This window comes from Pinus tabuliformis, chromosome 1_1 (assembly GCF_031772625.1).
Source record: "Pinus tabuliformis cultivar Carrire ecotype Pingquan chromosome 1_1, CPIR1, whole genome shotgun sequence".
In the NCBI taxonomy this organism is placed as follows: Eukaryota; Viridiplantae; Streptophyta; class Pinopsida; order Pinales; family Pinaceae; genus Pinus; species Pinus tabuliformis.
In genome coordinates this window covers 810381181-810392474 of record NC_142297.1, presented here as the reverse complement: position 1 = coordinate 810392474, position 11294 = coordinate 810381181, and the positions used below count along the sequence as shown (strand labels likewise).

Below are 11294 nucleotides of genomic sequence, written 5' to 3'. Positions count from 1 at the left end.
GTTTAATTTTACATTATTATTGTTAGAAATTTTTTTTTTAATATTAAATAAAACAATTTTATCATTTATACTCCACCAATAACCCCTACCCCTCAAATTTAACTAAACCCATACCAACCAAATGGGTTCTAACAAATAAGTCACAATTGTATAAAAGTATTGTTTGGCAACAAATTTGAGACCAAAGCTCAATTATCACATTATCCACATCCCATTGTTCTAGAGAAACCACAAAATTCCAATCCAAACCAAATATCTTTGACCACCCTGTCGTCTTTCACGAATTTGATTCATTGAAAATTTGAGTTTGGCTACTCTTTTATGTGGCGTCCCTGCGTATGTCAAGAGCCACCTGCACCGCTCTGTTTCTTGTGGCAATGGTGGCGGGGGGAGTTTTGCACATGGAGCATGGGCAAATAATATGATAGCCTTAAGCTTTGTCTATACATAGAATCTCCTTTGCAGAGAAAATAATTGTGTTAAACCATAAAAGTAATTTACTAGATTACAGACATCAAGCCTTTTCATATAACTTTTCTTTACAGCAAGAAATTTTGTTTAACCATGATATGGCTCGTTTAATTTAATTAAAAAGATAGAAAACAAAGAGTTTAGTGAGTGTTCACATCACTTTGCAATCTTGTTAATAAGTTATGTTTTCTTGAACAAAGTCGAGAGTAATTCATTGATTAAAAAAATAAAGTTGATTTTATTTAATATTAAACAAAGCATTATCTCTAGAGGTACCTGCGTGCAATTTTTCTCCTATTGTGATAATTTTGGAAAGAAAACTTTTAAAAACAAGAGAGCCACTGCCGTGGCAGTAGTCCCTGCCGGGGTCTGCCACAACCACAATGCAAACTCTTAGAATAAGCAAGACATAGAATAATCAAGACATGTAGAAAAGAAGCCTAGAACCAGCAGTTTCAGAACAAGCAAGCCGTTGTTTCACCTTTCTTAACTGTTTGTCGTTGGTGTCATTTGTCGATTGTATAAGCAGAAGAAAAATCGTACTTTAAGGCTTAAGCTTGTCGTGACATTATTATTATACAATAAATATTATGTTCATCAGGCGCATTGCCAAACTTATGGTTTAAACATTATATGATTTATGCTTACTCGCTTTCTCTCATATGATTTAAATATTTAACCCACGAAATAGAGATGGAACCAAATGTTTTTTTAAAAAGTGTAACCATCCGCAGGTCTGTTGGATTTGAAGATTCTACTTTTTGTCATGATAAAAAAAACAACAAACTGTGCAGCATCAAGGAAGGTTATGATCATGATTCATGATTAAGGAAAACCACACTTAATGCACAAACAACATGAACAACCATGCTCAATATATATATTATAAATAGTGCAGAAATCTTGTACCGAAGAGGAATTGAAGATTGCTAGTTTGTATAGATCCAACCAACGATGAAAATGTAAAACTTTACACAACAACAAAGGCCATAATGACAATTCACAAAAGTTTATGTTTAGAACCAAAACAATACTAATGACCATAAAAAAAAAATTGTGCCTAAGAGGACTTGAAGACTCTCATTAAGATTCAAAATAAGGATCAAAACTTTGCTCACTGTACAGATGCAACAACAATTCCTGTAAAACAATAATAACACCCATTGCTGTCAAGGTATGTGGTATAAATAAATCAAGAAATGCTAAAAATTTTGACTAAACAGACAACAGACAAGGCAGTCCCTTCATCAAAACTAACAATTCATTTTAATAACCAATCCATATAGAGAAGATTTGCAACCTGTCCATCTGCAATTATCAAGAGAACATGGTACTGCCCACCACTCTGTTCCACAATACGGATTGCTGCTTCAATAATTGGGGCAAAAGATGTTGGCCCTAAATAAGAAAAGAACATACAAGAAATGTATAAGAAAACACAGGACATACGCAACATATACACATATCAAGTAAACCAGTCAGACACTCTTTCCTAGCTTAAGGCTTATAATGCTAAAGGTAATTAATCTTCATATCTTCAGGTGGAATGTCAAAGTTTCATTAACCAACCAGCCAGTCGAAGATGTGGGACTATCTCCCTGTAGCGTCTCAACGCTTCTTCAAATCCATTGCATAACCTATCATCTGGATAGAAACTAAACACACTTTGATCATGTGTCAAAGCTGTGAAAGAAACAACACGTTATTAGCAATAACCATATTGCTGCATATGTTATGAATTCATGTTAACCAGCATAAGAAAAATAAATTGAGCCAAATTCAAACAAGATTTTCAATCGAAATAGAGATCAAAACTTGCCATCCCCAAAACCAAAACAAGGGATCAAGTTGTCTTCATCAAATACAGATAAGGTCCTCCCAATTATCGAAATCGCTTGTTCATAAGGGTTTGGAGTGTCTCCAATGTGGTGCAAGCTTCGGCGATTAAAAGACCTTGCACCTAAAATCCATAACAAAATGTTGAAGTGGTGACTTTAATTTGATTTGGATTGAAAAGTAAAAAGCCTGCAGAATTATCAACTTAAACTAAAAAACTGATTGAAGTTGTATTCAATATATATGAGCTGCCTACAGAAACACACTAATAGTTCTTGAGCAAATAAACATAGCGGGCCACATTTAGATAGAGGCAGATTGGCTATTTTAAAATTTTAACTTGCATGAAAATTATGACATTAAAAACTTCAGGATCATGGATAATAGAACTTACCTGTCCACTCATTTCTCTTAGTGAAGTCAATCCCTACAATCAAATTGGAAGATTCGAGGCCAGCTTGTGCAAGAGCTGCAGTCACCTACAAAAAAGATAAAAATAGAAACAAATCAGAGAATTCTCCCCATAGCGCTTATAACCATAACTTATCAAGCCAATTCACACTGAAATACATGCGATAATACAAGCTAATTACTCAAATATCATAATCAGGTACATCGAAACCCATGCAAAGCCAGTTCTTTAGAGCATTACAATCTGACTAAACCTTTGACCAAAATTGTTGCGTTGTTTGTTGACCTAAATAAATTACTTAATTGTCTTGAATTAATACTACTGAATATGATCTCAACAATGAGCATTATTTTTCAATTCAAATTAAGTATTCCACTGGATTTAAATGTTTACTAAGCTTTAAGAAATATGAAAACCGGTGAAACGAATAAGTTATATAATCTAAGGCACATGTCTGATTAATAATAAGAAAAAACCATATGACTTCAAATCCATCACAAAGAAATGACAACAACCCATCCTGAAAATGCATAGTAAACCCTTAATTTTTAACATGTATGGCATCCAAAAACCAAAGTGCAAAGTAGTAAACACTTAATTTTTAACAACATATATGGTATGCAAAAACCGAGGAGAGTAAGAATACCTCATCAAGTGAATTGTAATTGTCAGCGATTCGGGAGTATCTCCTTTGCAACTTCTGTTTAGTCGGTGGTTGTGCTGGTTGTGCATAAGTTTCCAATGGAACTGCTGGTGAAGGACCATAGGATGAAGAATCCCATGCTGGTGAAGGGCCATACGAAGAAGAACTGTAACGCCTCGGGCGAATACTTTTTGAATGTCTGCCTCCCATTGCCTAGATTTTGAGTTTTTGCAAGGTTTCGCAGGTATGGCACATAATATTCTCTACAAACTCTAATGAATTGAAGATAAACTTGCCTCAGAAAACATAAACAGAATCCCAGGAAATTGGATCTGAAAAATGGCAACATTATAAAAGGATTACCAACATAATAAATTAGAATATTGACATTAAAATTGCAACATAAAGAAAACGGTTCCTGGAGAAACAGTTTTTAGACATGTTCATTAACCAAATTAAATACAACTTATTTGAAACTTTTTGATCTTGTGAAGAAAAAATATCTTTAAGACTTGCCAAGCTAAACATTGTAGCTTTTAAACATATATATATATAATAAGAAGTGGATCAAGCTTCGGAAGTAAAGGACAAAAGTTTGCTGCAAAACCCGGCCTTGCTACTAAAAACAAATTGATAACAGAAAATCCCACCATTTCTCGCCGATCTCATACCAATGAAAAAGAAACAAAATTAGGAAAACAAAATGCGGTGATATATACCAGGTTGTAAGTACAACTCAGCACATTTACAGATAACATGCAAATCCCATTAACACTCGATGCAAGAGGCCTCGTGCGTTCAGGATGATGTTTTGTAACAAATCCTCGGATTTCCGATATTTAAAAAAACACAGAAGGCAAATCCGCTCAAAACAGAAGCACAGAACCCTGCTCAAGATTGAAAATTCCACCGAGGCAACTTCTGAGAGCCTACCTTCTAGAATATTACGCTCTGAAGGCAGCGGAAGAGAACTTTCTCCGTCCAAACCCTTCCACTGATATACAAAGTAAGCGGAGTTGCAGTGAAGCTCCTGTTATGATTCCCGGTTCAATGCCTTAGAAAGTCTCTTTCAAAATCGAGAATCCACGCTATAATGCAATTTACATTAGATATACACTTCACAAAGGGCTAAGACAGCAGGAGCTCGGAAACAACATAAAATAATCCCTCGCCGAAAACGTTTACCATCTTGAAAAATTCAGGAAACTTACAATGAACTTGAAATTTGACGGCATGGAGGGCATGGAAGACCCACAAACAACATTTTTTTTTGCAAACTTTACAATTTTATCATATGTATATAATTTCATTCAGACTTTAAAAACAGAAAACAAGAAAGTCCGATCAGCACTATTTTGAATAAGACCAGTTCGGAAAAGTTTAAAAGCTCACAAAAGAATGACTCCTCGCTCTAACACAGTAAATTTTTCGCAATTCCTTTAAATATCAACGGTTCCTTTCCTTGTGATGTAAACTGGAACTTTCCTCTACAACTAAAATAACAAGATAATATAGCGATTTTTTTGCGTGTAAAACTAAGTTTCCTCAATCTGAAGTCGAAGAGTTGATTTATTCAACCAAATTTACCTAAAGCCGGCACATATGAAGCTTCCTAAAGCCAAGTGCACTCACGGAACAGATCGAAACAACCCAGAAAGTGGCTGGGACCAAGATAGTCGCAGAAGCGAGAATTCTTCCAAGTTACAGTTAAATATTGCGGTCATTTACTTAATTTCTCGGGCAGATCCTGGAAATGGAGATGAGGGAAAGTGGGAAGGAAGGAAACTCATTTCGAGCATGAAGTTTTGATTGAAGACGGTGGAAACTAGAGATAAGCAATGGAAATTGTGTCGATCAATTTGGCTTACAGAATCACCTTTCCTTCAGAAATTAGGAAGGTACCTTAATGTGGTAGCGAGCTACTTGAGAGGTGGCAGACGGTGGCAGACAGTGGTAGCCAGCTGCGTGAGAGGTGGCAGCTATATAATAAACTTTGCATGCACCTAAGTTTCATGTTTGTCACCATAATTTTCCAGACTTTGGATAAAATACAAATTGGAAATGGTATATAAAATGACATGGTATATAAAATGACAGAACTTTGGTTAAAATAGTATTGCCACAATTTTCTTGCATCGGGCCACGTGAAGCCTGCAATAAGAGGTACAATGCGCTTTCAGGGTTAAAAATTTGGATAAAATTTAAGTGAACAAAATTGCTACGATTAAACTTTGGTTAAAACACAAGAAAACATAAAAAAAAACGGTCAACGGATGGATTAATAGGCGGTCAAACGTTCGATCGAACGCTATAGTCAGGGCAGGGACTAATAAGGATGAAGATATTATTCTCTAATAAATAATAGCTCACAATGGCTTATGCTTAATTAAGTATTTAGGAAATTTTCGTGACAAGGGTGGTTGGTTTGGAAGGCAATCCGATTGCTCGAGTTTGAGCTTTGTTTTTTTACAACTATGGACGGAGGTTGTGGATCTGTGTGAAGGTTTGGGTGAGGAAAGAGGGTAGGGAGTTTTTAAACATGAGGTGGATTTTTTATTTCAAGTGAATAAGATATATTTGTCATTTAACACTGTGGCAAACGATTAGAAGGTGGTGTCTATTCTGAGTAACTAGGGTATTTCTCATGCTAGTGATGAACCAAGGGTTATGTTCTATCTTTTGAATCACTTTTCTTTGTAAACTCTAGTCTTGACCTTTGAGAGTGAGAAGGTTCCACAAAACCCTAGTGGTGCCAAGAATGAGAAGTGGGGAACTTTTGGCATGCTCACGATATGTGTTTAGGAGGGTTGAGCATACAAGCCTAAGAGTGTTGGATAGTACTAGAAAGTCGAGTTGCATTGGTCCAAAGTGAATTTTCTAGAGGAAGCGGTGAGGGGTAAAAGATTTTCCAAAGTTTTTAGAGCCTGTGTTGAGAAGCCGACCCTTACTATGGGATGTGACATAGACATGGGTCGGGTGACCATTCTACAGAAAAGTGTGTTGGTGGGAAAATTCAATTTTGTCATCCCCAATAAGGAGTAGATTCTAAACTGGTTGTCCCAAACTTGGAAACCACCACTCAATTATGCACTCAACATATATATGCTCATGAACAACTGGCTTCAATTTCACTTCATGGAAGAAAAGGACCTTGAATTGATCCTCAAGAAGCCCTGGGTGATAGGTCGTGGCAATGTTTGGCTCCAAAGAAGTCATGTTGGTTTTAACCCTTTTGTGGAGAAACCCAAGTCATATAATCTAAAGGTTAAATTGGAAAGTTTTCCTCTAGAGCTCAAGAATCGATAGATTGTTGAAAAAGTGGCCAACAACTTCGACAGATTCGTATGTTTTGATGATTTGGCTTTGGTTGCATTCAATAAAAGGATTTTATGGATCCTAGTAGAAATGGATGTGTCCCTAGGAATCCCTACAGAGATAGAGATTTCTCAAGGTGATAAATTGTTATGCCAACTCTTGGATTTATGGAAAGTCTCATTTTGATGTTTGCATTATCGTTAGCTAGGCTATTTAAAACCCAACTACTCAGCTACTCTGGGTAAGGGTTAAAAAAATAAGTTATTCCTTGACTCTAATATTAGTTAGGAACCTTTTATGGCTTTTGAAGATAAAAAGGTTGTGTCTGGAACACCAAGTCTTTCTAATTTGGGTTTGATTTTACAAAGCTTTTGTTGTGCTCAGAGTGAGGAAGTTTCTTCAATGGGTTGTCAAGAACAGTTGGCCCCTCTAGTACAGGGTTCCTTTCCCTCATTGGCTATTACTTATTTTCTTGAAGTGAATGTTGTTGTTGACTTAGAGGAATAAAACTATGTTAGAAAGAGATGGAAAAGCCCAACAAGGTCTCGAGTGAGATCCAAGATGTCGGTTTCATATTCGATTTGGGCACTTAGGAGGAAACCTTGACTCATCCATTAGCTGTGAGGACCAAGTACTTGTATGTTATAACTCCTCAATTTTCCATTAAGGAGGGAGACTTCACTATAGTATTAGCATTGGTTAGGGATGAAAATCCTAAGAGGATTTCGTTCTCTATGCTTAGGGATGTGTCTACTCTCAAGGGTTTCACTATAGTTGGACTTCTTATTCGCTCTGGGCAAGGAACCCCAAATATGCCTTTTGTTTCTGAACTTAACACAAGTCGCCACTAGAGATTCAAAAGGTGTCTTATAGTAGATCAAATTTCTTGAATCTCAGTGTCCACTACCTATTCAAGGAGAGTAGTGTTGGAGCAGGATTGAGTGAAGCCATTTCGCTATTATAGCCTATCACATCATATGTAGTTGTTTATGTTCGCCAAGGAACTCTAATATCAACGAATATGGTTATGGCTATGGATGCAATTTTGGCTTCTAGTATCTTAAATGCATCTAGAAAGAATGCAACTATTAAAGTACTTGCTAGGTCCAATTGTGATAGAATGGTAACTATTATTGAAATGACAATATTCACATGGTTTTAGTATTAGTATCCTTTTATCTAGTTTTTGAGTTTGTCTTTCATCCCAACTTCTATTATTGGGCTTAACTATGACTTGAAGACCCCAAAGTTTGAATTTATATTTGATGGAAAACCTTCATCGTTCGAGTATCCTCACCCAATGATGCCTCCAAAAATTGTTGATCATAATGTTGGCATTGATGTCAAATGGGCAAGGATGGCATATGCATGGTGTGTCAAGTTCAGGGGGAGTCTTATGGTTGTTGCAATCCTTGATAAAGAACCAACATAGTAACAAGATAAGTAAAGAAGCTATAAATATTATAACTATGGTGGTTGGGAGTCCTAGGATGTGAAGGAATTTCTTCCTTCGGATATCAACTCGGATGTTCTTAGAACTGTCATAGTTGGAAAGTGCTCAAAAGGAGCTTTCTAATGGTGTGTTGAAGTCCAAAAAATTCCTCCAAGATCAAAATATATGGATAGTCAAAGTTACTAGGTCAAAATTCAAACTTGATGACCTGGCCATGGGCCCCACAACATGGTCAACAAATAGGTGGAAAATGCAGCCATGATGGCATGAAGGAGGACCAATAGAAGCTCAGGAGGTATAGCAGGTGGATCTCGTCCGAGAAATGTCACCTTGGAATTTCTTCCTCATGAGTTTCAATGGTATCGTAGGTTGAAGCATTTGAGGAAATAGTCCCAAGGTGAGGTGACAAGATGAGTTGGCATAGGAGCATAGATGGACCAATGAAAAGCTCAAGAGGGAAAGTGCATGTTCCCCCAGGGGACACATAACGCTAGAAGGTTTTCCTTGGGAACTTACGAAGGAGTCTAGCACCAAAGTCCCAGGGATCAGGGATTCCGAGGTTAGCTAGTGCGGGAGAAAAGTGGAGAACCAATAGAAAATAAGGAAGGTTCATGCAAGGGACCCCATGAGACACGCCACCCCTAAATGTTTTCCTAAGAGTTTCAAAGGGGTATGATGTGAAAAGTTCTAAGGAGATGGATCTGAGGGACAGGAAGGTACCTGTTAAATGATGAGAAGCAAATTTCTATTCCGGCCTTAAATTTTATAAATAAATAAATTCATGGAAAATCAAAGGCCTCATACCCCCTCTCCTCCATATTGGTGACATGACACAAGGAAACATGGTGCATTCTAATTGGGTGACAGAGACAAGTGGATGCATAGGTGGTAGAGATGGTGGTAGATGATGTAAGAAATTTATAGGTTCAATATTGCATCAACATGATGTAAGACATGGACATGTGGTAGTCTAGGATAGCGACACATGACATGTAGATTTGGTACTTTCAGGTGGCGAAGTGGGTCAAAAATGAATGACACATGGAACCACCCATGGCATAACACATGGTAGTTGGCATAGGTAGCAAACATGTTAGCATGATGGTAGGGATACATCATTTCTAAAGATTCACCCTGGAAGTCTGCGAGGGTGCATAGGAAGAAATATCTAGGGAGATAGCTCCAAGATACTGTGGCAGAAGAGGTGGCATCTAGTTGGAATAACAAATTAGTAAGCGATGTGTAAGTGGTTGGCATTTGGTCCCACATGACATGCGATCTTGGAATTTATTCCCTAGAGATTTTTTTGCATCTATATTCAAAAATCACAGAGTGATGAGGCAGTCGGACAGGATGACATGGGAGATATGCATGAGATGGCGTAACATTGAATCCTCATTGTTATTCAATTGGCTCATATTTGTTGTCGATGTCCCATTAGGTCACCTCACCCTAGAGGTTACTCCCTAGGAGTTTTCATTGTGACGCAGTGGAGTGACTAGGCATTGGGACATGGTGGCGAGAACAAGGTAGGGCCTAGTTACAAGGTGGCAAAGCCACATATTCCCGGAAGGTTATAGAATGGTGTAAGAGTGGAAAAATGGGGACCCACCAAAACATGTATCCCTGGAGATCTTACCCAAGAGGTTTTAAAAGGTGCATCATTGGGAATCACTAGGGTAATGAATATGAGGGACAGAGAAATTTCCAACATTTGATGGTTTCATCAATTAGCCAAACATGCGCCCACGGACTAGTTTTACAAGGTTTTTGTGTGTTAAGTGACCACAAGATTTCAAACGTATTTCAATAAAGGGGACTATGGGGAGTACAAAATGGCCTTTGGGCTATGTGATGAAAGGCATTGAGGGATTAACCTTGTGGGCATATGAAGTTTGAATTGGTCATTAACTATTTTAGCCCATGTGGTATAACCAGTAGTTATGCCATTTTCGAAGGTGCATTAGAGTTGGAAAAACTCTACCAAAACCTGTAAATGTCATAATTGTCTCAAAGATTTGTTACAGAGCAACAAGAAGGTCATGGAACTTAGTCACTCACACAAAGGAATTAAGGCCAACAACATGGCAATGATTGAATGTGTTGATCAGAGTTAATGAAGTCGGTGGTTTTCATTGTTATAACATCAACCACCTCATCTTGTTGTACAGGTGATGGTGAAATAGAGCCATCTTTTGTAATTATGTCCTCTGATATCATGTTGCATTGTTTCTCGAATGTATGCTCTGATGTAATTAATGTATGTTCTCAAACTATGTGATTTAGCTAAAGGAAAGAGTTTCTTGTATGGTGTACACTTGGATGTGTTGTGTTGAAGTAGAAGTAGAGAAGAGTGTGTGCGCAGATGAGGAAGGTGCAAAGAAGACTGAAGTTGAGTGAAGTAGAGCAGAGAGGAAGGAGTTGTATAAGATAGTATATCAGGTTCTTTATGCCTTTTTGTAATAGAAGTAGGGCAATGTTCTTAGTCTAAAAATTGTATTATAGATAAGGCAATTGGTTGAAGTAGGTTATGACCTACATTTATAAGAGGTTGGACCATTTTGGAAAGTTTCCACTTGCTAATATGAAGGGGGTTGGGGCCTCCTATGAGTGGGTTCTCACAAACAAATTGATGTAGTTGAGTAGGAACTCATATTACATCATAATAACAAACAAATTGGTGTTTTTTCCCTTTTGGGTTTCCACATTAAATATATGTGTCCATGTGTGTATGTTATTCATGTTTTTTGTGTGTTGATGTGAATGGTTTACATTGTTGCTTATGTATTTAGCTGTGAAGGTTAACATGAGTGATTTCAAAGTTAAAATAGAAAATAAGAATTGTGATTAAAAGTTAAAATTGGAATTAATTACTAATTCATCCCCCTCTCAGCAATTTCATTCCAACAATTGGTATCAGAGCCCGGTTCCTTCAGGAACAATTTAGCCACTAGAATGTAGATCTATAAGGAATCATGTATAGACAAGATAATTATGATGCTTACTTAAGTAGGATACTAGTCTTTGATGGGACAAACTATGTTTTTTAATTTGGGACAGAGGCCTATCTCATGTCCCTAGGGGTAAATATTTTGAGATCTATAATAGTTTATCATGTTATCCTAGCAACCCCGTTTAAGATGCATATGGTAAGACTATCTAAT

At 37.1% G+C, this 11294-nt stretch overlaps 1 protein-coding gene across 5 annotated transcripts; it reads right to left on the bottom strand.

Annotated features, from left to right (window-relative positions):
- Positions 1–1717: 1717 nt before the first annotated feature.
- On the bottom strand, positions 1718–4985 carry LOC149216508 (E3 ubiquitin-protein ligase RGLG5-like). Of its 5 annotated transcripts, none has more exons than XM_089391213.1 (7): positions 4950–4985; positions 4082–4392; positions 3366–3694; positions 2702–2786; positions 2291–2431; positions 2041–2154; positions 1718–1869 (listed from the first exon to the last, which is right to left on the bottom strand). In XM_089391213.1, exons 3-7 carry the CDS (start codon positions 3570–3572, stop codon positions 1733–1735), a joined length of 684 nt encoding a protein of 227 aa, XP_089247339.1. In that variant the 5' UTR covers positions 3573–3694; positions 4082–4392; positions 4950–4985; the 3' UTR covers positions 1718–1732. The 5 variants fall into 5 exon arrangements, with proteins under 5 accessions (XP_089247339.1, XP_089247341.1, XP_089247340.1 ...); XM_089391215.1 differs by having other exon boundaries at positions 4296–4392; XM_089391214.1 differs by lacking the exon at positions 4950–4985 and adding an exon at positions 4755–4807.
- Positions 4986–11294: the final 6309 nt, after the last annotated feature.

What these genes read in the sequence shown, in the direction of transcription:
- LOC149216508 (XM_089391213.1), bottom strand. Translation starts at nt 3,572, where the DNA reads ATGGGAGGCAGACATTCAAAAAGTATTCGCCCGAGGCGTTACAGTTCT. An exon ending in TAAGAGAAATGAGTGGACAG is followed by an intron (nt 2,432 to 2,701) that starts GTAAGTTCTATT and finishes TATGGATTTTAG; the next exon opens with GTGCAAGGTCTTTTAATCGC. An exon ending in TTGTTTTGGTTTTGGGGATG is followed by an intron (nt 2,155 to 2,290) that starts GCAAGTTTTGAT and finishes TTTCTTTCACAG; the next exon opens with CTTTGACACATGATCAAAGT.